This window comes from Temnothorax curvispinosus, unplaced genomic scaffold (assembly GCF_003070985.1).
Source record: "Temnothorax curvispinosus isolate PA1 unplaced genomic scaffold, ASM307098v1 QBEX01011250.1, whole genome shotgun sequence".
NCBI classification, from domain to species: Eukaryota; Metazoa; Arthropoda; class Insecta; order Hymenoptera; family Formicidae; genus Temnothorax; species Temnothorax curvispinosus.
In genome coordinates this window covers 52,271-80,159 of record NW_020221030.1, presented here as the reverse complement: position 1 = coordinate 80,159, position 27,889 = coordinate 52,271, and the positions used below count along the sequence as shown (strand labels likewise).

Genomic DNA, 27,889 nt, shown 5'->3' with positions numbered 1-27,889 from the left:
ACATGATATAGAACGTACTAGCGGTAATACTGAGCGTGTGAGGAGCCTTACACCGAATTGTTTGCCTCTATCTCTTAGGGTTACGAGCATCTCGTTACGTCGACCCCCCGCTATTGATACCGGTTAGTGCTAATGTAGAATTGCACATGTATAATTGCCAATTCCGGCTATTGAAGTTGCGAAAACGGCGAATCGATCCACCGCGCGGTCTTATCTCGATTCTATTCTATTCTTGATATCTTACAACAATATCAGGAGTAAACGAGACGAGCAGACACGAAGGTTCTTAAAAAAAAAGAGAAAATTGTCTTCTCTTTCTGATTTGAATATTTTAATGTATCTCTAAGAAGTTTATATGCCATTTTTTAATTCGATCTTTTTACTTTATCCATTTATATAATAACGTACTATAAAGAGTATATTTGAAATACACAAATGAAAAATGACGCGTAGCATAATAATATATGAAAACTTTGAAACACAGAAAAAATACATTTTTAATATTTAAATGTGACAAAATGAACTTTAATAATTATAATTATAAACTTATTTTATTCGTGTTTGAAAATCCATTTATAAAATATAGTGGAATATGAATAGAACTCAAGCTATATACGGTAAGTTTTATTTAAGAAGGAAGGAGAGTATCAAAAAGCCTCCTTCGAGGTGCCAATATACCTAAAGCCGACGTTGTCTCGCAATGTGGTGCAATCGTTGTCGCAAAGAAAGAGCGCGCTTCGCGCCGCGGGACGGATATTGGAACGGATTTTCGAATGTAGTACGCGGAACACGGGAATCTCTGCCTTTACAACGGTCAAAGTATATTTTACTTCGCTATGCGCTCATGCATTATTCAGGTCCCCACCGGGAAACCGTTGCCGCGCTATCATATTTTGTCGCGCGCGCGCGCTCTCGCGTCGCGTCGTGTCGGCCGGTTCGTTGCAAACTGCAACGCGTTAGCGAATCGCATCATCTCCCGGATCTTCTCGGCATTCGTTAAATATAATGACGAGGCTCTTCCGCGCATGTCTTCGTAATAGAGATTTTCGCCGACGTTATTGATATTATTTAAAAAATGCACAAAATAATCGAAATGTCGCAGTTTCGATTAGAACGTCGACAATTGTAGGATAATTGCGTTAGCAAAGGAAATAAAATTGATTTTAATTGTGAGGAATGCCAATAAAATGTATGTAGAGAAATCTATGTAGAACCAAATATATTGACAGAATAAAATATTCGGTTCTATATAAATGCAAAAGTGTCGAAACTTAGATTATACAAATTTTCAATGTCTTTGCCGAGCTATTTGTTATCTAATGTATGCTTTTTTATTATTCTACAAGAAAGAAGCATGCAGCGGTGAGTAAAGCCAATTATGCGACAGGAGCTATTGTCCTATTTTCATAGGGTAGCGAGAAAAAAAAAACTGTTATAACAGAAAGAACTGATTGAAGAGGAGTGTGAAGCTCGGCGGGATGAGGGCGAGAGAGAGAAAGAGAAACGTTAGAAACAATGAGCTGCAGTTTTATAATGTGCGGCTCTTTGACGTTGGTAGGAGAAATCGTTCCCTTGTAGCCTAGCTCCCTTCCGACTAATTAAATCGGTGGATACCCACACTCCTTTCCCGTACCCTTTTCCCAACCCCCACCAAGTCGATCGATCAAGGACGAAATGAGCTTTCATTATCCGATCGTTTCGCGTTCGCGGCAAGCTCCAGGCGATTTGAATATTTTTCCTCCTCCGTGGGTCTAATGGACGCCGGATGCCTCTCGATTTTCCGCGCGCCCCTGTCGTAAATGGGGGGACCTTATAATGCGAAAAATAGAAAAGATCCGAAGGAAAAAGCGGCGCGAAGTGATATTAATGCGGGGAAACGATCTTCTTCTCTCTTTGGACCGCGATTCCGCGAACCCACCTCCGTTGACTCCATTAAACGCGATTCCGCTCCTTCGACAAAGAAAACTCTCGAGGAAAGGATACGACCTCCTTGTCGACGTTCCATCTTGAGCAGGTAGCTTGGAGGGAATAGAAGGGAAATCTCCTCGATTGAAGATAAATCGAATCGATCGAGCTTACGCGTGGATCGTGCAATTTTTGCAGAAAAGCCTTTTCCCATAAATGATATGCATAATTTTCTCAGTTTATTATTCTAATTATATTCCAGCTGCATAAACGATCCATTCGCGAGAAATGAGATGGAAATGATGATTGATATTTTTTATACCTATATTTATTAAATTTTATTTACGTGTATCTTTTGATTTGATATGCAAGTTTATATATTTTCAGTCTTTGCGGCGTTGCGGATTAATTTTACAAACGCAGCGGTCTACGTTTGTATGTATAAACGTTTCGACGCGACACAAAAGCAGAGCTCCATCTCATTAATATACGAGATATCCCACAAGAGTTGCGCTATTTTTCTCAACTAGACTCTTTGGCAATCGACTCGATCCTTCCCCGGGGAGAATTTCATCGGACGCGACCTGTGGGACATTCAGCGACAGGCGGGCGGCGCAGGAGGGGGAGAGAGAGAGAGAGAGAGAGAGAGAGCACGCATTTTCGAATCTTTCCTACACTTTAATCTCATATTCCTGACGTGTACGCGCGGAATTGCTGTCTTTGAGCGCATCGGCGTAGTCGGTAAATTGCATTTTTTATGTACCTGAGGCTTTCTGAAATCCTGCTGACTACCTGCGCGACCTCGTCGGTTATCCTCGTCCACATTTTGCGGGGGATCGTTAGCAGGCATTACGCGCGAAAAAAAAAAAGGAAATGCGCGCTGCATTAATGCGAGAAAGGAGCTTGTCGTACGACGCAAGCTCGGATCTCCTTCCACTGACTCCATTAGGCATGATTCTTTCACGAAGAAAATGGTTCTCTGAGCCATTGCTCGTCACATTCGCAGCCGCGGGAATTGAGAGGAGAACTTTTCGCGATAGGCAAATAAATGACCGAATAAACATTCAAGCGTATTCTCTATCTCGCTGGCAAACGTAACCTCGTTTTACTTCTCTCGCGCGACAGCTCTTCTGACGTCCTAATTTTCATTGAAAATTTAATTGGATCAGGTGGCTGAAGGAAAGATATGACGTTCCTTCGAGAATTGAGTAGCCATAGATTAAATAATTGCATGACAATATGTGTTTTTTTTTTAAGACAGGATAATTTTGCATAGATTTATTAGCATAGATCAGTGTAATTCGATTTCTCTTATTATTATTTATGTGCATACTGCACATGTCATCAAAATTTTAAATAAACAATTTAAAAATTTATCAACATTGTCAATCCACTGATATATTGAAAAACTTTTTAGTCTTTAATCTTACAGATTGAATTACTGAAACTTTTATTCCAAAACGAACGTTTCACTCTTGAAAATTTTGCTTTTTTTACAGATTCTAGTTAATTATTTAATTCCTTTTGATATTTTTCTCGACGATTTTGATATTTTTTTTAATAATTCCGATTATGATTAATACTGATTAGGTTTTACGTTTATTTTCCGACGGAAAATACATTTTGCATATTTTTGTCTTAAAAAGGGACGGGTCTACACCACCGGCGAATAACACGAGATATTCGAGAGTTACGCGTACATTGAATGAATAATTCAGACGTTTGAACGACGTTTAAGAGTTACCGTGGGTAGCGGCGAAAACCGGCACGTCTCGGGCCACTTTTCGATCGATCTCAATAAATATTGTCCCGAGGCATTCACCTTAGGTTATGCATCGCTCGCCGGGTGGCCGGTCGAGGATTTTGCGTAATTTACGCTCCAAATCTGTCATTGAGCACGACACTTCGGAAGCCTGGCTTCAACCATCAATGCATATCCGCGAAAATGCAATAACAAGTATATGTAAATCATACTGGAAATGATCGAACTTATAGATGATGTAATCACCGAGTGTGAACCAATTTTCCAAAAGATCTGCTTTGGACAAAAGTTATTTCACTCTTAATCTTAAGTTTTTTCTATTCAATGTCAATAAGAAATCAATTTTTTATTATCTCTTCAGCGACTTAAGTGAAAAAAATATAGCAATCTGATGATAGGTGCGCACTTGTCCAAGTTAATTAAATTGTTAAGCCGATCCGGCTCGATGAGATCGTTAGGTTGATATGTTGATCATCGGCGAGTATCGATTCGCGTATATTAGCATGACTCTCCAGCGACGTCCATGTGACATCGAAAAGCAATTTGCGAAAGCGAGTATATCGCAAAAAGTACTATCGTCTCACCTCTTCAATCTGCTAAGTAGCTTCGTGACCTAAGAGACACGTAGGAAGAAAGTAATAATTTATAACGACACACACACATACGAAATATTTTTACTGAAGTGGAGATGACAAATTATTAAAACGCTTGTTACACGATTGATGCGATTATATCGAGATTGAATTAAAAAATTTATATAATCGATAATTTTTTATAACGATCTGGAAACGAGATACGATAATAACGTAAGAAATAAGAAAATGCTTGAAGAAAAATCTTAAATCTTAAATAAAATATTGATCGAAAAGATGTGAAGTGCGAGAATACGAATATAAATATGAACATATTATAATTTAATGCTATATTTTAATTATAAATCGAGATAACATCTTATTTGTTAAAACAGTTGTAGTTAAATACTTCGAGTTGAACTTAATTGTTTCGTATAAATGCAGTAGATAAATTGGACTTTTTTCGATGATCGCGCATCGCATGCGACACCTTGCTATGCGCCAAAGCTTTAATAACGTCGTTACTGGCACAGACGCAAAATTCTACTTAAGCGCGTATATTTGCATAGCTTGTCGCTCATTAAAATTGCGATACGAATTTCGATGAGGCAAATCGGGAAGGGGAAAAGAGAGCAAGACAGGATGGCTGGGTAGAGCAACATCAGTAACGTTGCAGAGGTCGGCGAAACTTTACGAAACTCTACTCATTAGAGGCGAACGAAACGAATGTTTACGCGGATGAATCATTACGCTAATTAATTACCGCTGGAAGCTCGGAAAGGAACATCGAGTCGCGAGTGTATCTCTGCGGTTTCGCACAGGCGTATATACACGCGCGAGCTTGCGTCAAATCGGTACACGAAATAAAAAAATTTAACTTTGAGCAAACCTGAAGACTGTTTGATATTCAAACGATAAAGATTAATGAGCAAAGATCGTCTTATAAAATCTGTGTTTATGTGAGACAGATATGTGAGAAAGTATATATGTGAAAATTTGAATACAGTTGAACAACAATAATTATAAAATTCAGGTGATTATTAGTTATTGTAGAAGAATTATTTGCTTTAACACACAATACACATACTGTCATATGTTTATTTTTCGATATTAAATATATTTTGTAGAACATTTCTCGTAACTTTGTACGTGTTATAATATTTCTGCTAATAATATTTACCTTTTATTTATTATCTATCAAAGTAACGACTAAAGTTGGTATAAAATACATATCATTTAAAACGATTGAGTTTTGAAGAAAGCCGACGCGAAACCTAAATCAAGTACGAGGGAAACATAATAACGCTGCGGGGTCTAAGCACATTTAAATGCCGGAGTTCCTCGCGACCGTAGATGCGAATTAAGCCAATTACACTTCTTGGTTCTACGTTGACGAAACGTTTGTGAGATTTCTCCGAGACGCCACGTCGGTCGCTTTTGTCTTCCACCCTCGTCGCAACCGCTAATAAATTTAGTGGCAGAAATATTCATTAACCGGTTGTATATGGCATAGAAATATCTACGACTGACAAAATTAGCGAAGGAGACACGTATAAATCTATTGAATCGGTACATATCTCTCTAATTGTAAGTTTGCAACGAAAGATTAAATTCTCACTCTTGGGTTTTTCTCTTAGTTACTATTAATTTTATTCTTTTCGTATATTTAAGGAAAATTAATTTGTATACAATTAAAAATGATTGTTTTAATTGTATTTCGTCATTACCAAGTAAAATAATTTTTTTTAAGTATATACACTGAGAAAAAAATTAAATTTGTTAATCCCAAGAAATATTTAGTCCGATACGTTCAACTAAACATTTTAGTTAGTTAACTAAATATTAGTTGAATTAATTAATTCTTGATTAAAGAAACTAAGTAAATTGTTGAAACAACTAATATTTAGTTAACTAACTAAAATGTTAAGTTGAACATATCGAACTAAATATTTTTTGGGATTAACAATTTTTCATCTCAGTGTAGTAGACGCTTTTAAAATTCTTTGCATGTACATTCGAAAGCCTAACTTTTTTTCGCTACAAACGTTTTGCAAATTATCTTTGACAGCCGTCACAGACAGGTCGTCAAACGTGTTTTCCTTCAGCAACGAAATAACGGAAAAATACGAGAATGAGAAGGGCAACGTCCTCCACAGAAAAAGGGTTTTCGCAGGCGAGGAAATAGGGACGCGAGATAAGGAATAGCGAGAAGGGTTGAAACAAATAGAGTGGGAAATCGAGTGAGAAGAAGGAAACAGCGGCGGCGGCGACGGCGGTGGCGGCGGCGGTGTGGTAGTGGTGGTGGTGGTAATGGTGGCTCGTGTAAGCGTTATGCGATTTCAAACAAATGGCGAGACCGTGAGCGGAAACGTGACCAAGGATGGCGTCCACTCGGATGCCATTGGTAAGTTTACCCTGTGCGCTGCGGTAACTTACCAGTCGGGGATCCCGCAATGGAACGAGGGATGGCAGCTGTCCTCGGTAGCATTCCGGCAGAGAGCGAGTATTGCGCCACCGTCTAGGAGAGGGAGACGGTCGCCGGGGGAAATACGACAACGAAAATCCGAGGGAAGCGCGATTTTCTATGTGAATCTCTCGCCGCGGCGCGGTACCCCCGTTTTACGCTGCCTTCTCGTTTATATAGTCGTTTGCAATAGACGTACCTGGCCTGACGCGATATCTGCCTGTACAGTGCCTGTCTAATACGTGATCTACTTAAACCACTGCTAAATACTTTTTTTATTCCCTGTAAAAAAAGAAAGAGGAGAGTTTTAGGACAGGAAATTACTGATTTACGGTTATTGCTTATAGTAACATGGCCAATCCAATATGCGTTTATAAGAAAATACTCGCGATTGTCCTTTCCAATTCCAATTCTGAATCCTGGGGTTATGCGGAGTAGTTTAAAGTAAGATAAATATCTTTTTACATCTGTTTTATCGTAGAATTCGAGATTGAGAAAAAGTGTGCATTGCAGTATCGAAATTCGATATTTGAAGAATTCGATATTTAAAGAATTGTCTCGTGCTATCACATTAAAAAAATTCTGTTTTTTATTATAATCTACCACGCAAAAATTATAGATATTTTTTTAAAACTTACAAAATTTTACGTTTTTTCTACATTTTTTCACGACGATTCGATCGGGTAATCTAAAGAATTTTACCTACTATCATGTTTCGTGATTTCTTGCACTTAATGGTCATTGTTTTCTTTTTATAACTAATATATAGTATAAGGTAAATCTTAAATAACCTTTCTTTAACATTTTCGTTCTTTGCGCGAGTCTGTGACATCGCGAGTTTCAAGAAACGAGAATGTACCATGAAAATGGTGATACACCTGGAGAATATCGAGCTATTCTTTACGAATAGCAGAAATGGGATCTTCCAGGTTCGAGTCACGTTACTCACAAAGGATGAGAAGGAAATGCTTCGTGTGCATCGACAGGCGCATTGTGCACCAATCGATCTATCTATTCGAGGCAAACGGAAGCGGGCTAGAATTTAATTGCTGTGTAACTGGACAGGCGGGGCGCGGTATCAGAATTTAGTGATCGGATAGATTGTTTCTCATTGCGCAGCGAGACAGGGAATTCGACGTCGTATGCAATTGTCGTTTGCGATAATTAAATCGTGGATACACACCGACGAGCGATTTCTGTATCGCCCGCAGAAAAAATGCGGTGACAAGTGCATTTATGTATATGCGTTACTAATATCGTAAATGCAGACGAATACAGACAGTATCCCGGGCGTCAATGGTGAAGTTGAAGTTTCGTTGCTTCCGAGAGACATGAGAAAATTCTTTGAGTATTATTCCAAATTATTTTGTAACAATTGATGACCCTGAATATAATATGTTATATAATTGATCGAAGGCAAATAAAGTGAGTTCTCGCGATTGAATAATCTTTAATTACAGCTCGATTGCAAATATCTTATTCTTTGTATAACTTCGAGATTTAATTCCGATTCAATTCTAAGTTATCTTGATATTTATATAATGTTCAAAATTAAAAAGTTATACTGTCTTATTTAAATTCTTATTTAAAAAACGATTCTATAAACATTACTAAAAAATTTGCTATTAAAAGAGATTATTTGTCGGTCATGGAAATTGTGATAAAAATGTAATAATTAATTATTAAATTGAATAAAACAGTTTGCTAATTAAAAATATACAATTACGCCAAACTTTTGATTAATTTAATTTTATAATGTGTTATACATATGTGATATCAATTTCAATGATATCACATATATTGGAAATATATTGGGTACATGTTACGATAATTAAAAATATATGGTAACATCAAAGTATCATTGTAACTCACTAAAATCTCATTATATATATATTTAACAATAATATTAATAATTTAAATATATGCAATACTATAGAAATGTGATGTTCTATATTAAAATATGTGAATATGAAAAATACGAGTCTCCGTTGATTCTTATAATCAATGCATCTTGCGTTTAAACGTTGAAGTAACTACTCATTAGGGACGGCTCTCGAAAATTGATCGAACGTATATGCATGGTATTTTCGAAACCGTGAGTATTACGAGCGTTCCGGATATATGGCGAATACGCGGCCAAATATCTGGCGTACGGGATTGAAAGTGCAACGAAATAGCCGCGGACGATATCGAACACGTTCCGTATCGTTTGCACTTTTCGTTGGAACATTTTCTCTTATGAGCAACTCAATACCCGGATCGCATTCCCGACCAAGCTGATTATGGCTTTGCTCGATACGGAATCACTGTATATTACTCGAATATTTGTTCGAACTCAAATTGACTTCAGCCTTTTCTAAAGATGTACATATAATCCTGATTATACATATACATATATGTATAGGCTTATATGCGCGTGCGCACGTAAGAAATAATATATTTATTCTTAAAATGACAAAAACAAATATCCTTGAAAGAGTGACATTAAAGATTTAATTTAGATTGCAGGAGATTATTTTATTACCTACATATTTTATTAAATAATTTTATTTTATTATCTTTTTAATAGATATATAGTGAATTGTATTCTATATATCTTAATGCTGTATACGATGCAGCACACGATGCTTTTTTGATGGAGCGGCGCACTCTTTTTTTTTCTCTTGTGACATCATTACCGTGTCTTGAGGAGAGCGACGGTGTTTCGCGTTGAAGCCGAGCGTGCGAACTGCGCATAAGGACACCGGTAAAAACGATGAAGGGATGAAGAGCTTTAGTCGTTAATGTGCGATGCATCGCTAAAAGCTTCGGAACGAGTGGACTATCACGCCGTCGTTCCTGCAAAGCGCATTAGTTTTCATCGATGCCTAGGTAGAGGCGAGAGACAATTCGTGCTATTACTCATTAGTAAATATTTGTTATATATAGGATTATATATTCGGAAATGTTTTCGTCTCTTTAATTCGAATTATAAATAAATAACAAGCACAAATATTCAAACTTTAATGCAGATAAATAAGGAAATATAATTTCTAAATTTATTTAATTTCGAGAGAAATTATTGCGTGATATATGTATAATGGAAAAATTTATTGTTTGTATAATTTATACATTGTTATACTTTACTTTGAAATTTATTGTTATGTAAAACTATTTAATTTTGGAAAATGAGGTCGTGAATAGATTAAATTTTCATTAAGTGTTTTATAAAAAAAAATTGATTTTTAATAATTCGATGAATTTGTAAATGATATAATAGCTCTATGGCATTCCATATAATATGATTTTTTATTGTCAGATCTACAAGTTTTGTTACCCACTTTCTGATCTTCGCCAGCACTCATATAATTTAACGACACCATTATCGAGCCATAATCACCACACATTACGCGCGTTTTTTTGTCAGAGAAGTCGCTACTTCGAACAAAGCGCTCCACGCTTTTATAGCTCATGGGAAGTGTATCAAGTGTCAAATTTGATGAAAAATTATTATTAAAATATTGATAAAACATGATATATATATATACGAAAAGATTAAAGATAATTTGAAAAATTATTAGCAATTATTATAGGCATAATAATTTTCTGTGCCTATATATTATATCTTAGTTTTTTATCTTTTCTTATCATTGTTAATCAGAGAATACTAATGAAACGTGTCTTTATTGACTAAGTTTTCTAAATTACTAATTTTGTGATTGATACTACATTCTTCACGAATTCACATCTTCAATCGTATACTTTGGAAGTTCTAGAGTCACTCGGACTGTAAATTTCAAGTGACCCTTTTTTTCTAACACCCACCGCGAAAAAATGTCTTGGCTTTCTCGCATCGGGAAGGGTCGTGCCTCTTATTCGATTCACTTTACGAGGTATCGCGTGCGGAATTTCGCGTCGAAGTAACACCCGTGGAACGACCTGGGCTAGGGCTATATAAGGCGTATATATCCTCCTAACTGTCTCATATTAGAGGCGAAGTGCTGCGCACCGGTAACCGAAACAAAATCGCCCGTTTCGCTGCGAAACAGCGCGCGCGCGCGCCCGAACGTTCGTCTGAACGTGTGCGCGCACGGGTTTTTTTTATTTTTTTTTATTTTTTTTTTTCGTGCGGGAAAGCAGTAAAAGCACCCACTTCCGACTCGTTACACGCTATTACGGCCGCGCGCAATAAATCGTTATAAAACCACGCCTCCTTTCTTTCAGAAGTTTATAACCCGAGGGTCTCGTCCGCCCACGTTTCGCCGATGATGCGCTAGAAACCAGCTCGTATCCGTTTCGAACAGTATTGCTCTTATAAACGCTCAGCGATGTAAGAGGGAAACATGAAAACTATATAATTTTATTCGTGATCCAAGCAACGAAAGGGCCAGAATAAAATTAATCGTCTGAGCAAAACTAATTAGTTCTTTTTTGAGATCTGTTAAATTCTTAATCTTATATCTTTGATGAATGTTGTACGAAGTAGGATTTTTAGGAAACCTACTTTATATTATATGGAAGATAAGAAGAGAATAATTAAAGTTTTCAAATTGACGCCATAGAAAAGATGTGACAGAAAATAATTGATTAGTCACCAAAATACTTATTTTAAGATTGGATTCTAATTTAAGATTGGATTCTGCTTCAAGTATTATTCAACAATTTGGTTGCTTTATAAATAGATAAGTTTTATATAAAAAGAATTAAGAGCGCGCGAGTTGTAACTTTTTTTGAAGTGGGAACTTTTACGTACTCATGTAATTGCAACAAATTTTAAGCTAAATAAATATTACCATTTATATCTTTCAGTTATTGAATATTATTTATTTGTGTTTTATACATATATAGATATATTTAGATTATTTTTATATTAAGTTAAATGTTAAACAAAAAGGCTTGTTAAATAAACTGGAAAGCTTATATTATTTCTCAGCTTTTACATAAAAGCCATCCATATCGAATAGGTCAGTTTACATCCATAATAATAACATGCTAAAAGAGAACTTTTTCAATATCCTTTTATATCAAAACAGAGTGTCACAAAGACAAAATGGGAAAAGCATAATGTTGAAAAGCTACAAACTCGCTTTGTGAAATCCCTAGATTGAACATTTATCTTTAGCAATGAATGTAAAATATATCAAGATTATATCTCGCGATACTTCTTAAATAAATCTACATCGAGAATAATTAAATGTTGTATAAAATCTGGTCTCAATCGCGATAAGAAAAGGAGAGCGATATCCTTCTTGATGGGAGAGCCACGCTATAGAAGTTAATATCATTCGTCATTGTTTTTTTACGCGAAGAGAGAAAGATGTAATAACGCGAGAAGACAAGAGGGAGACAGTATTGAGACACAACTCGATCGCCGACGGAAAAATAAATCAACCCCGATCTGTTCTTGTTCTGTTCCGTTGAGCAGGATAACATCAAAGCGAATCAATTTCCCGTATTGACAAAAACGCGGTCATTGAAATAAAATGAAGCGGATTACGTCGAGCGAAAATTATGTCCACGAGAATAGGTCTGTCATGTTTCGTTCGTGTTTTGTCGATAACTCGTTACTTCGAGTGTGTCAATGATGTATGCAGCTCATTCAGAAAAAGCGTATTTTTCCGTAAGTTTCATCTCTGCAGTTTTTTTAAAACTTTCCGAAACCGGTTTTGTCTTTCTAATGTTTGGAGTTTGGATCCTTATGATTTGTGTCCTGGAAAAATAGGAGGAATGCACCTGCTTGTAAACAAAAGATAGGCACGAGCTAGAGAGAGAGGAGTGGGGAACGGTCGCCCGCGGCGGCCGGCGACCGGCGACCGGCGACAGTATATAGTAGTACAGTAGCACTATTAGTAGCGCAGAGACCACGAAAGCTATCAGTACGATTAATTTGTCTCTCAAAAGTATAATAAAGATTTTATTCTCTCACACTGTACTGACCGGAGTCGTGTATCCTCCTTTGAGATTCCTGATATTACTGAGAACATTAATAACAATTTGTGGTTTCTTTATTTTTTTAACAATTAAATTAAAATTTTATTAACCAGGTATCCTGGTTTTTATGTAAAAATTAAGTGAAAACTATACTCGTTTAAAATGCGATATTTCAGACTGTGCGATATGTTTTATTGTAAATGTGCAGATTTTCTGTAAATTTGATTGAAATAGCAATTTTATACAATTAAATCTAATCTGAAAATACTGATAAAATATAAAATGGGAGGGAAACAATATTTTCTTAATAATATTGCAAAGCAAATTTGTTATAAAAAAGACTTTACTAAAATATTTCCAATATTTTACAGTGCAAAACAATTTATAATATTTTAATTACAGCGTAATGTACTTTATTTGTGCATGTAAACATATAAAAGTAATCGACAAAAGCACGTAATAATAAGTTTATATTATATTCATCGCGCAGCTGTGAAAACCCCCAAAAGAGAGAGAAAGAGAGAGAGTACATTTGAAAGTTATATTTCATTTTTCGAGCAAATTTATTAAATTTTATAAACAAATGCTATTAATATCGTTATACGAACGATTTTCGCAATATTGCATCATAATATTAAATAGAAATTCAATTAAATCCGCTTCGCTGTAAAAGAAATTTCGCGCATTTTGTGACGCAGGTATCGAGAGAGGGACATTGTAGCGCGGTGTAATACAAAATCCGATAGAAAAACAATCGCGTTGAAACGATTTCGCCGGACTTTCGCCACGGATCGAGAAGCACTCGCGATAGAGGTGGCCCAATAACTCGATACGCGCTCGCCATTTTGTCGGCGACCACCGGCGCCCGCTGCCTCCGACTGTTCTCCTAAATCACTCGCTTAGTATCGCCCTGGAAAAGAGAGATCTCGCCGCGGAAAACGTCGCGGAATACGCGGCGAACGCACGTTGCGATGCAAAAATGCGCGCGCGGCAATCCGCGCACATTGTTACCGTTGCGACACGCAACGTCGTTAAGATCGTTTCGCTGATACCATTACGACGGCGAATGTTACGATAATTTAGCGTCGCCCGTACTTTCCTGCGGATTATACGACGCTCATTGTCCGATTATCGTTTGTTAGTTCGCTCCTGAACTTAAGCCGGTTTTACAATACGTCGCAAACGTTGGCGACTGCTTAGTTGAAAAGTGTTATTTCCACGTTGCGCTTGTCAATTGCGGTTGTCAAAAGAGAGTTGGCGAATTTTAACTTTTTTGGTGACAGTAACTGGCAATTAGCAATCAGACATAACACTTTTCAACTAGCATTTGCCATCGTTTGCGACGTATTGTAGAACCGCGGCTTTAACGTTACCTTAATCGCAGTCGCGTCGTGCAAGCCGACCGCGATATATACATGATATTACGAATTATACGAAACATGCAGACGAGTAGGGTTAATTGGGAAAATAATTTGCGCTGGCGCTCCGTATGATGCATTCCTTCGTAGCGTTGATGGCACATGAATAATCGTGGAGTTATGAGCACGACTCTCCATAATTGATGCAACGTTTACAGGAGCGGCGTGTACTTTTTCTTCCAATCGTTATAGTTTAACTATTCATTTAAGCATGCGCGCAAACCGTAATATCAAATTATTTACTCCTACGTGAACATTTTTGACATTATCTTCTTAAAAGCTGTAACGATGTGTTCGTTTAAACTTTAAATATTACCGTGCGAAATATGAGCTATTACGAATTTAATGTTGCTCTCCTGAGCAAATGGAGAAGTTTCATTTCGTATAACTGAATTTTTTAATCTTCTATATTCAGTTTGCTTTTTAAAAATAAATTATACACATATGTTATTCAAACTACATCATAATATGAGCATTATAAATTATAATTTTTGTCTTTTATAATCACCTTTAATAACTGCAATAGTCGAATCATCTTAGCATTAAAAAATCCATCACAACAAGTTGAAATTGCAGTTTATCTGCATTAAATCAGCATATTCAGATAAAATGAATACAGTAACCACGAGATGAAAATATTTGCCTTACATATATCGCGGCGAAGGCGTCGATTTATGTTACCAAAAGACCTTCGTGTCACGTACTCCCTGAGAAATATCGTCAGGTGACGACAGCGAGAGGTGCGGTGCCGTGCACGAAAGTCGAAATTATTGGCGGAAAACCAGGATGGAAGAGAGGCGGAGGATCGAAAGGAAACCAAGGTGGAATAGACGACGACGACGACGTCGACGGGAGGATCGAAGAAGAGAAAATGCGGCGATCGTGCCGTGCTCTCGACATTTTCGAAATCGCACCGTCCGTCGTCGCTCGCAGATCGACACGACGCGACGGGTAAATCGACGAGGAGCGATTTTTTTTTTTTTTTTTTTTTTTTGAAAATGAGATTTCGACGGCGACTCGGCGACGACGCGAAAAATTGCTGCGGCGGTAGAGAGAACGGATTGTCCTCCTTAATCGGATTGCCGAACGGCGAAATATGGCGCACGAGCGGCCGCGTTTGCGATTTCATTGCCTGGCCCGTCGACATTTTCATATTTTCGAAAATTGCAGGGCTCTCATTCGATTTCGCCGTCGGACGAGATTAGTGCCCGCAGTCGACGCTTTCATCTCGCATGACGGCGGAGATTTGTCGGAAACCGCCGTAACTCGAGACCGATTCGCGTCTACTTGCACGTGGTCGAACGCTGCGAATTTCCTCATATATCATCAGTTAACGCTAACGTTTTAATTGATGGCCAGAAGACGTGCGTTAAATAGTTATTGATAAATTATTATCTAATTTCTGAAATTTGAAAGACAAGTTCTTTGATGCATTTACTTCCTTTATCTTGCTTCAGTCCGTGTGGAAAACATTTACGTGCGACTAAGGCATTGAAAGTTTAACACAAGACGCTAAAAAATGAAAGAAAATTTATTTCTGTGGACTGTAGATAGTTATCTCAGTACATATCTGTGGAATCAATAACAAGCTATTTTTAGGAATCGATACGAAAACATTTGTAAAAACCATACATACCATATATATATATATATATATATATATATATATATGTATGTGTAAATATGTAATACGTCTTTATCAGATTACAACAGAACACAAAAGTTTCGAAGTTTTTCGTTGGAAAACATTTTATCAGAATGACAGAACAGCGTGTGCGTGCAAAATATATTTACGTTTTCGAGAATGATTGCGCGTTTGTAATAACAGCCGTGGGTGCGCTTTTTTATTGCTCAACGGTATCAGTCAACAGGAAATACGTTTCGAATCGTAAAAAAAAAAGAAAAAAAAACAGTGGAGAAACGAAACGCGAATATCGCATTTCGAAGTTATCTCCGTACATATTGACTTTGCTTAGCGAATATATGTATATGTGTAGATATATACCTTGAATCAAAGCGGTACCGGGGGGATCGATAATTAGTTCTATTGACGTTAATCGTCCAGGAGTGCCTATGTATAGATGTACCACATTCCGCGTACACATGTATATTCATCTCGGTAAACCTGTCGCAAGGCGAGCGTCGAGCAGCGCGCGTCCTTTGATCCTGATATTAGTTACGCACCGATTTGGCTGTTATTAAAATCACTCAATCGCGTATAACAGCTGCGCCGTGCCGCCGATTATTTCATTTTCAACCAATCGACCAACGGATCAGCTCACTCGCGCACTTAAGCTGTTTATTCTCTTTCATCTCAAATTAAATGACGAAGGACGGGGCCGCCCGGTGGAGAAATCTCGAGCGCGCCCGCCCCCACTTCATCCCATCCTGCTCGTGTCGGGAATAATTCATCGCACTCGAGGTTTTTCGCCAGATAACATATGAATATCAAGTGTGTCAAAGCATTGACATAGCGGCTTTGTGCCTGAGATATTAAAAGCCGGCGCAGAATTTTGCATACTATGAATTTTTTAAGTCTCGTCCTTTGCATGGAAAATATAAAGAGTAAATCCAGCAAACACTCCAAGTCTCGCGCGCGCGAATATTTAAGGTTGAATATTAACGTCGCGCATTAACATCTTTTTACCGCCGGAATTAAAATTAGTGAGAAACGGTGCATAGTTGCGGCCCTCGCTAAGCATGCAAATTGCTGCACGCGCGCATAAAGAGCTCCGCTCGAACTACTATTAACGAATATTTGTTCGTATTATTACCGCGCACTCCGTATATCAAATCATGGCCCTTTTAATTTTATGGTGCTCCGATTTTTTATACTTGCCTTCTGTATAAGATACAAATTAAGGACATGTTAGTATGAGTACGATAAATATTAAAGAGTATGTTCATTTATCTTTCACAGTTTTCATACGGTTTTAAACTGCGTACCTTTGAATGTACACAAATCTCTTTGAAATGCCCCAACATGCTGTAAATTATTAATGTATCAATATATATTTATTATTTTAATAATTATTATTACCAGCTTTGACTTATACATATATATAGAAGAACAAATTGTTTTAACTTGTATTGCGGTTTGCATCTCGTTCGCGAACGTTTGCGTATTTAAATTGGATGCGTTGCACATACGCGGATGCAGCTTTAGGCGCGGTTTTGCGCAAGGACGGGACGTACCGCCGTCGCTGATTTTCCGTAATTATTGCCGTCGCCGCGAGGACGGCCGCAGCGAGAATGCGCCGCGACGCCCCTTCCGCACCGTCGTATTAGCGCCGGGAATGCAAATAATTGTTCGCCGCGGCGTGCGCGTATGCGTGCGTGCGTGTGTACGGGGTGGCGAAACCGACCCTAGAATGCAAATAGAGCCGACTTCGCACGGGACTCCCGCCGCCGCGAACGAGCTCGCTGGTTTGTTCGCTGATGTGGATACATATAGGTACGCCTTTGTATGCGCACACACAACACACCCGGGTGGTGGATTATCCTATCTGTCGACGTACATGGGGCCACCCTTAGGAAAGGCGAATGTCTTCGAAACGCATAAAAGAGGAACATACGGTCAAGAAGCGATTTCGAGCGGCGTAAATGTTGCCCAAATATCGTTCGCTAAACATGCTTTAATTAGTCATCGATGGTCTCACTTGGAAATTTTCGGTTAATTAAAGAGACAAAAGATTCCAAATGAAGACATCGATGTTTTCTCGCTCTCTACTGTTGAAGCTAATTTTTCTTAAAAGCTGTGTTAGTATATAATAGGTACAACGGGTTATAATGTAACGTGTATATATATATAATTGCTATAATGTCAAAGAAGGAGAAATTTCTATAAGTGATTGTTAACTCCAACACGGTCCGGCCTGACCGCGGATATAATGCATTATATATAATACACCTTTTGTACGTCACGCAGAACACGGGAGAGGATTTGTTCGAGCTCTGGCATGTCTCGCACGCTTCTCGTGTTTCAAGCTTCGCGATGTGGAGGAAAAAGAAACGTTTGGTAAAGGGCAATAAAATATCGCATCTCTGTGTCGTAGGACGCGATTAATCGCCGGTCCGGCAAGAATTAATCGTCGGCGCTGCGATAATTTATCGCGGCCCGTCTCGCCGCGATATTTTAGCCGCGGATGTTTTTTCCTGGTTTCGCGCTTCGCTAACCTACCGCTTTTCCACCGGAAAAAGGAAGCGCGTTCCGACTCGGCGAAATCACTCCCTCGATTCTGTGTCCACCGAGATTCGCACTATACACACAGGTCACTTTCCGGTATATCCTTCCTAGACAATTTGACCTCGCAACACGAGAGTTTCCATACTCTTGATCTCTCGACAAAGTAATTATATAACTTATTTAATTACAAATACTAACGTTGAGACATTTTATTTATTGTAATAGATTAATTTTTTTTAATTCAATATTTTCTTCAGACTGTTGAGATACTTTTTAACAATATATCATCTTATTATAATAGATGTACTATCCCCAATGATTAATCTAATAATGTATTTAAAAATTGTGCAATTATTTTTATATGTTTATGATATGGACTCATGCTTCTAGTATAATTGGTTTTTTCTCTTCGTTATGCTTTAAAAGCTAAATGCATTTTTCATGCTGATGACACATTTAACTCTTGATGACACTTTAGAAATATTGATTTAACGGTGTGTACTTTTTTTATATTATAAACCTATGCCAGCGTATGAAATGTGATAAATAAATATTTAACTTTAATTCCGATAAAAGATAACAGTTTTACGTCTGACAAGAGAGCACACCGCAAAAACGAGACAACGTACTCGGCAGAAAATTCAGATTTTAATAATATTTTACATATATGTAGGACAGTCCGAAGGATGAGTGATTTTACAATTTCCTGTTAGCGCGAAAAATGGATTTATGTTGTCGTACTTCGCGCTCTAACGCACGAGGCTAAGAATTTGCAAGTAAAATTAACCGCGGCCTATTTCCCGAGGCGGTGAATTAGTTATAAAGTAAGCTTTTAATTTTTAACCCTAGAACACTTTTGCTTTCCTTGCCAGTCTTATTTATCTACTTTACTTTATTTTATGTTTCTTCGAGAGAGAAATATTAAATATTACGGCTCACTTCAAAGATAATTAAGTGGTTGAACGTGGTTGAAAACAATTTTAACTGCGATTTATCTAAAAAATATATATATATATTAATTATTTTATATCTATATACAAATCCAAATAATTTTTTTTTGTACACATGTTTAGGTAATATTACCTATATTTTCCTGTCGCACTTGTAACTTCTATCGAATCGAAAGTATTATTACGTTTAATTATTACTATCTATTATACATTTATTACCGTAATTAATTAAACTTTATCGTACATGACACATATTAATTTTACGTAAGTCATAATTTACGTACCAAACATTTATAAATATCTTTATTACAATCAATCGATAAAATTACGGTCATATATTTAAGATCAATCATGTAGATAATCGATATTTTGTGATAATTAACCGTTATCAAATATTATACTCTCCGCATACAACTTATTGGGTCTTGTTCGTTTTTGTTTACAGAAACTGCAAACGATCGGCGAAGATTTCTGCGGCCTCGACGTAAACACGCCTTTGGGCGGCGAGGAGCCGATGGGTGCGACTGCAGTTTTGACATTCGAAACTCACCTGACGGCTGTGGCGGCCACTTCAACCGGCGATTACACCGTAGTTTTCGTAGGCACCAATAAAGGACACCTCAAAAAGGTCAGTGCTCGAACTTAAATAACTTTTGATAATTTCTTTAACTCTATCAAATTATAATTGTCTTCTGCGATTTAGCGGAGAGAAAATCTTCACATAAATTTCTAAATGAAATAGTCCTTAAAGTAAAATCATTAACTATTAATGCGATTTTGGCGATTCGATTGAATTAATTATTGATCATGACGGAATACTGGCGGTTACGTTATTACTCGGCAAATTATCTAAACCCAATAGATTTAATGAAAATGCGATATTGGGGAATAGCGTACTATATTAGCCACGCTACATGAATAAATGACACTAACAGCGAAGAGTGGTTTGACTTAGCGTGCAAGTTGTTGCAAAATTATCTAATAAAAGTTCCCCAATCTCTCTATACTGCTTCATAATTATGTGATAATGGAGAATTTCCACGTAAAATAACTGAGGCGATCAGCGTTATAAAGTCATCGATTAGCGAAACATAGCTCGACGCTTAACGCTACTTGCTTCCTCCCAGTCTCTTCGACGCTGGAGGCAAGGAGTTCAGCAACCCTGAACTTAACGGGGCGAAGCAGGATCAAATGGCAAAGTTCAGTAGTTGCATATACTGCACGTACACATATGCACGCGCCCGCCGTCTCGTCGAAGCACACGCCCGCGTATGTGTATACCCAAAGTCTTCCTCGATCATCGTAGGGCATGATCGTTAAATTAATCGCGATCACCATACGATTATCGCGCTCGTGAATCAAAATACACGATACAACAGCGCGCCGCATAAATGTTACAACGAGCGATTTAATTGGCTCCGCGATAGGCGATAGAGTCAAACAGTTTGCCCAAAAAACCTGCATGAACGGCGTGTACTCCGCAGAATTGGGGATCGTGGATAGTGGAATTATCGCGCATCGCTATTAAAGCAATCCCTATGAAATTTTCGCAGAAGTACAGCCGCATCGCTAGTTGGATCATCACGAACGGGAATCCTCGTGGCGCGGACTGAATTTCTGCGCTTTTTTTTTTCCTAATCCGGATATTGAGATTTACTGTGAGAGATTTGTACTTCTCATTCTCTACGCTCCAGACGTAGCTTTCGAATCTTTTTTTTCAATTTTGACATGTATATAGAGGACGTTTGTATTTACAAAAGCCGTTAATAATCTTTCTCGTTAATTTATTTTTCAGAAGTTTGTCATTAGTTACCCGCAGGTAGAAAGGAAACACGTTCTTATTCGCGATCTCGCTGCAGCGGCAGTCACCGTCCTCTCGACAGAGAAAGTAACGATAAATATAGCTGGCCGTCCTCTATTGTAGATAATAGTATTTATAGAGTAATAACGTATATAATATCGGGAGGTGGAAGAAAGGGGAGAGAAGGAAGCGAAGCACCACGCGTCTCTATATACCTATATACGCATTGCACGCTTCTATATTTTCACATATGTATCTACACCACGGTAGGCGCGACGTTTATACGTTTTTACGCCGTAACGTCATATCTCGTTATAAATTTCTATTATTTACGATGCTGCGAACGCGAAATCTCTATCCGCGACTCCCGTGATGCCCCTCTGAGATTTATCGGTCTCGTAAACGGCGACGTGTAACCCTACTTTGGACGTTTAACACTCGGAACGGCACATCCGGAGTCGGGTGGCTCGTGATTCGCCTTTGTGAAGCTCGCGACGTAATACGCCTTTTGCCATTTCAACGGAAATGGATTATCTTGGCGAGACCTCGCCTCGAGCGCGCCTCGCTAATGTTCCTCTCGAGAGCGCCCGATCAGCTTGTTCGATAGGTCAAGTCGATTTACGTGAGCGTGCGCTTATTATCGCGAGGAGAAGATTTATTTAGATCCAGAAAACTGATCCAGGAATCACTAATACTACAAAGTTACAAGAATGTACAAGGTGAAAACAAATGCTTATATATCAGATCCAGAAATAATAATAGCAAGAGTGATATAATAAAACTGAATTATCGTATATCTATTTTTTTAGAATTAATTTTTTCAATAAAAATTACAATTATATATACGATAATGAAAATATGATAATAACATTAATAATGACAGTAACACAATAATAATGATATGAATATTTATAATGATGCATATTGGATTGTGATAGTTTCTAAGAGAATGTATGTCTGTTATTTTTGTTTTATGTATTATTTATGAATGTCTATTATCTTTCACTCTTCTTATACATATTGATTGTTTCTGAGATATGCAATAATACGATTTCCATGAAAAGTAAAGTTCAAATAATAGTTTTTGTGTAAATTAAATGTTTTATTCCCAGAGAAAGTTTTCGCGCACATGATATAGAATATCGTTACCGCCGCGGCGCGAGCTACGATATCTCCGCTTTATTTCCTCGCAAACTTATTTTATTAGTTTCATGAGATCATCTCGTCACGAACCGTTCCTCTGGTCATGTAGGAATACTTATTGTTAGTTTTAATAGGCTATCAATATCTTTATGCATTCAATATCGAGTACCGTAAGGGCATGACAGAATACAAAAGTACAGGCAATAGGAACAGGGAATAGAAATCAGGAATCATATATAAATGCAGAATAATTAACAATGACAATAATAGACAAAGTTTCTATCACGTTGGAAATTCTGTGCTTATTGCCTGTTGTCAACCAATTATAGCATTCAAGTTTTTTAGGTTATAATTATAACGAATTTTTGTTTATTTCCTGTTTTTATTGCCTGTACTTTTGTATTGTGTCATAGCCTATACTTTGTGATAAATTATAATCATTTCGAATAATTATTTTAAAAGGTATACCGAGTACTTGAAAAATTAACGTATTTACGTTTATTCACAGCACTAGTTTTAACTTTTTGCTTACGATCTTTTTCAAGTTGACTAATATCGAATCAAAATGTTAATACTGATAATATTTGTTATGAAAATATCAATATAGAGTAATATTGAAATAAATAATATTACAAATTGCTGGTATTATACGAATAGTTTTACGGTCGTATGATATGTGAAACACGACGTCTTCGTTGCATCGAGGTAATAAGAGCAATGTGAAGGGGATGGCAATAAAATACGCGCCATACGCGAATCAGTGATGCGGGAAGTAAGAACGAGAGGATGAATTCATCCCCGTCGCGTTTCGTATCTTGTATAATTTATCGGTCGAGCGATTTCAATCGTACTTTCGGTCCTTATTGTCCTCGTCCGCGTGTTCGACCCAGTAGTACGAAGGCTTATTCTCACGTGTGACACGTGGCAATATATGACGCACGTGTGCTTGTTATAGCTAAGCTTAATATTAACTGATATAATTAAATCGATAACTAACCAAATTAGTAGCTCGAATTTTGTAGAGAAAAGACATCGAGACTTGGTTCATCTAAAAATATCGGATATTGGATATCTGCATAATTTAAAAAAATTTAAATTTTAACTATCTTTATCGAATAAATCTCAAATTTGATGAGATTATCTTGAAGCAGAATTTATCCCGAACTAAAGAAATGATAGTAAGTCTATTTAAATACCTAAACATAAATATAGAATATATTATTTGCTTTGTTTAACGCGCAGTGGAGTCCCCGTGGCAGTGACTCCAAGGCATATACCGGGATCCCGAGTTTGGAGCCGAACACAACGAACGTGTCGGAGAACGAGCGTGGCCTAGTAGACAGCGCACTGGTCTATTGAGCCAAAGGTCCCGGGTTTGATATTCCCAGTAGAGCTAGAAAAATTTATATTTGCTCGTTCTCCTTTCGAAAGGCAATGGCAAACCACCGAGAGTATGCCTTGCCAAAAGAGAACTTTTCTGAAAAATATTAGCCGTTTGAAATCGGCGTTAAACTGTAGGTTTCATATACAATGTGTATAATCCACGTGCGCAACACGTGTATATGAAGAGAAGTCACCACGCTTGGGCACGAATAATAGGAGTATGAGCATTTACTCTATCTTGTTTTCCTCTGCTTGTCCACAACTCGTCCTTAACTATTTGTTGTTCGTAAAGAAATGAATAATGTATAAATTCTTTTCTTCCAAAACTGAAAATTGTTCGAGTACATGTGGACATATTGTTAACAAATCTGTGGAGCACAGATAAACAATGATATGATATGAGAAAATGGATAGTTGAAGGTCTGTCGTATCTAACTTTTATCTTAAAGTTCAAAAATGCGTTGAACGGAGACAAATTTTTGAACTTTAAGATAAAAGTTAGATACGACAGTCGACCTTCAACTATCCATTTTCTCATATTTGTTTCAGGAGTGATCAAAAATTTTTTGCTGTTGCAAGAACTTGCACATATATTGATCGATATTAAAATATTATTTTTAACTAAATTTTCAATTTTCTGGTATTTTAGATAACATGCTGAATTTCTGAGATACTCTGTACCTACATGTTAATTGATAATCGATAATTGATAAATAATTGATAAGTTGTAACATATTAGAGAATATTATTACTAAAATAATAATAGAATCGATATATATTACTAGAATATAGTAAAACTGTTCTAAAATAACATTGATTTAACATTTTACAGCTAATTTCCTGATTAAATAAAGTTTGTATTAGAATTAACAAAAATTAACAAAAAGATCTTCATACATTTACATTTAAATTATCACATTTGGAATCAATAATCTCCATTTGAAAATTCAAGATTTGACATATTCTATTGTGATTTAGTTAGCAAGAAATTCCAAAGCATAAATAAACATTAATTATTCGTATGTTTGCTTTTATCAATGTTTTAGGATTATTATAAAATAACAAATAGAGTACATTTATACAAACTGTAAATTATCTTAAACTGATAGAAAGTACGCGGTTTCCCGTAGCGATCACAACCGGGAACCAACGCGAACTCAATTTTCGCGGATAGAACTTTTTCACACGAGTGCACTGACTTGCGCGAGCTAATTACGCTGGATCGGCTGGTCGGTGATTAATAATCGTATCGCATTGTTTATCATTCCTACGATCATCACAACAACACGGCGGCGCGGCGGCGAGATATTTCGTTCGCAATCCCATGACGTGAGAAGACGCCGCGCCGAGAAGCGGCGGGCGTTGATTCATGACTCGTCCTGGTCCCGGAAGATATTAATTAATGATCGCGTCCACTTATATATATATATTGGTAAAACATGCGTCCATTTATATATACATATATATCGAATACGGACCGGCACTTCTCAGATCGTGCCGTGAGCCTCACGGCGTGAGGTCATCTTTGAGATATTTACACGTGCACTTGCAATCGCCAGTATATATAACCTGCCGATGTACTTTAGAATAAGTCGGTAAATTTCTTGTAGCAACTCTTTAATGATGTTAACTGATTGACGTATTGCATTAAATTATAATAAACAAAAATCTGCGATTTGTTCTTTTGGTTAGCGTTTGGAACCGATCTTCATTTAAGAAAAGTTAAATAACAGCTTTTATGCACCTAACTTTTTAAATTTTAGTATTAAGTATCTTGATACTTATTCTTAGCTATTCTATTAAATGGTCCACATAATTACTAAGAAATACTAAAAAGTAAGATTGTGAAGCTTGGTGCACTTAATTTTTAATTATATATAATTCTAAGAATATATTTCAATTTTTTTGCTTAGAATTTTGAATTAGTGCAAAAATGTGTGATCTGTTAAAGTTATTTTTATTTTATAAATTTTTTTGTGACATCTCCATTATACGTAGATAATTGCTCTTTTTATCTGCTTTTTTATTTTTATTGTTTATTACCTATTTGTTTCACGTTGTTTGTTCCATTTTTCGTGAGGTTTACTTTTAGTAATGTCTCACAGATTTAACGAATTATATGTTTACGATAGAGATTCTGATGTTAAAGTATATCGACGTATGAAATTTCGCACGCGCGCGCGCGCTTGAGCTGTTAATGAAAGTTCCGCTGCTTATTATATATGACCGTGCAGGAATCCGTGACTGAGGGTCATGGTGAGAGGTCGTCGCTGATATATTTACGCATGCCTATCGACATCCCTTCCGGTAGCGCAAATATGGCCTCAGGCCCCGCGAGTGCAACAGGAATCGTGGGACCAATCAAAGTTTCATAATATCTCATTTCTCAATTTAATCGAGAATTCCTTTATGGTACGTCTAATATAAAACAATATTGTTGGGATCAATAGAATTATTGTAATTGAAACTTGTTAATGTTGATATTGTTTTTGATTAGTTATCCCTCTATCCGTTAATAATTTTTTTTAATTTTTATTACTATGTACAATTTTGAATTTATTTGAACTTTATGCAATTTATTTAGAATTCAGCTATTTTGCATTTATTTGTCTAATTTAAAAAAAGTAAGATTTTTATTTATATATGTGGAGGACTTATAGCGGAGTTCACCCTTACGATTAATCAACGAAGATTTCTGTAATTAACAAGTCCTAAGATGTTTGATTGCGTCTCCCCGAGTTGAGTTACTCCGTTATAATCTCCTTCAATGGACGGTTCCCCACGTCTCGCTTCTGTTTGCTTGCTAATTGCCGACGCATCCCGATGTCGATCTCTTAATTAATACGCGAATCTTAGATCTTCCGAAGTCCCGCGGTTGTTGTGAGCGCGTGACAACGAGCCGATCGATCGATCGAGGCGGTTCCCGCGCGAGTCTCGTCGATAGACCACTACGGGCTTCTCGTTGCGGCGATAATTAACCATCGCATGCCAGTTCCTGCGTTTAACAACGTGCGACTGACGTTTATGGTAGCGATAGCGTAACTATCGGAAACTATCTTTTAAGCTCTCGCCGCGGTAATTGTGGGAACACATCGAATAAGACGTATACTATAGGTAGGGTGATTCTGAGTAACGTCGAGGAACTTCATGTATCAACAACTTATCGATAAGTCTGGAATTGAAATTTCTACAATATACCAAAATTTGATGCCATCTTTTTTTTGCACATTCCTTATGTTAGTATTTATTGCTATATTTATATTATTATATGAATCTTTAATAAAAATTTTGAAAGACAATTTAAAATAAAATGAAAAAATATCACTTTCTATTCATTATATTTGCTATTAATATTATTATTTTATTATGTATACATATTCTTGAATATTAGTTGACGGAAATCTACTTTTATTTGTTTATAATTTAAATGGTGCTAATATTTCGAAATTTCTATTTCAAAAGAAAGATTGATTCCGATTTCAATATTATTTATAATTAATCTTATTTAATGCAGTGTATCCATTTTTAAAAACACACAATATCTACATGAATAAGTTAATGCATTTAAAACCAACAATATTGAACTGATGGTTGAATCATAATTTTTAAATTAGTCAGTTTCAACTTATTCATTATTAAAACGAAAAGACTCTGCATGTAAATAAAAATTTTTGGAGATTTATTTAGAATAATTAGTGTAATAAAACAAAATTATATTGAAACATACATAATTTGTTTTTTTATTACTGCACTCTAAAGACTGCACTAGAACTTCTCTTCTGCTTTCTCGGAATTTTAAACTACCTATTTTATTTTAAATATACTGAGAGTAGTATTTTATAAAAAGCATACTTCTATAGATAGTTTTATGGTGCATAAAAATTTCAACGTACGTCAGTGTCGCTGTCAATCCTTCGATTAATCATATTGCCCGTCGAGCAGATCGATGAAAGAGAGAAAACGGGATTAGAAATACTCTTCCCGTAACTGAGTAAAATCGACTATGCGCCATACATTTTTGCGAGCGGGCCGATGTTTCATCGCAAAATGGAAGTTCGATTCGGAAGGTCTTCAGGTCGAAAAGTCATAGGACGTGATTGGATAAAATTGTTTGATTTTCCGATATCCGATATAACGAGAGTTAACGTCAAATTTTGCAGAAATGCATGCCAGACGGTTATACGCTTCCATTACCTCTCTCTGCATTCGATAAAATGTTCATTACATTTTTCTTTCTGCCGCTTCAATCCGTAATATCCCCGCAAAATCCAATTTTGACATTCGCGGGTAATAGTTACAAATTTACGACTCCGACAATATCTCGACCTTTCTGACGAGCGAAATCGACTGATCGTCGATCATTTATATAGGTATAATCGTCGGTTTCTGCATATT

The 27,889-nt window shown here is 36.8% G+C and overlaps 1 protein-coding gene across 1 annotated transcript in view; it reads left to right on the top strand.

Moving 5' to 3' along the window:
• The window catches only part of LOC112461305 (plexin-B-like), a gene marked incomplete at its 3' end in the record, with an annotated part of 206,978 nt that overhangs the window by 126,824 nt on the left and 52,265 nt on the right, over window positions 1–27,889 (top strand). Inside the window, exon 3 of the mRNA XM_025026504.1 lies at window positions 19,613–19,795. Coding sequence (XP_024882272.1) covers window positions 19,613–19,795 — 183 coding nt within the window. The remainder of the gene's footprint in view (window positions 1–19,612; window positions 19,796–27,889) is intronic.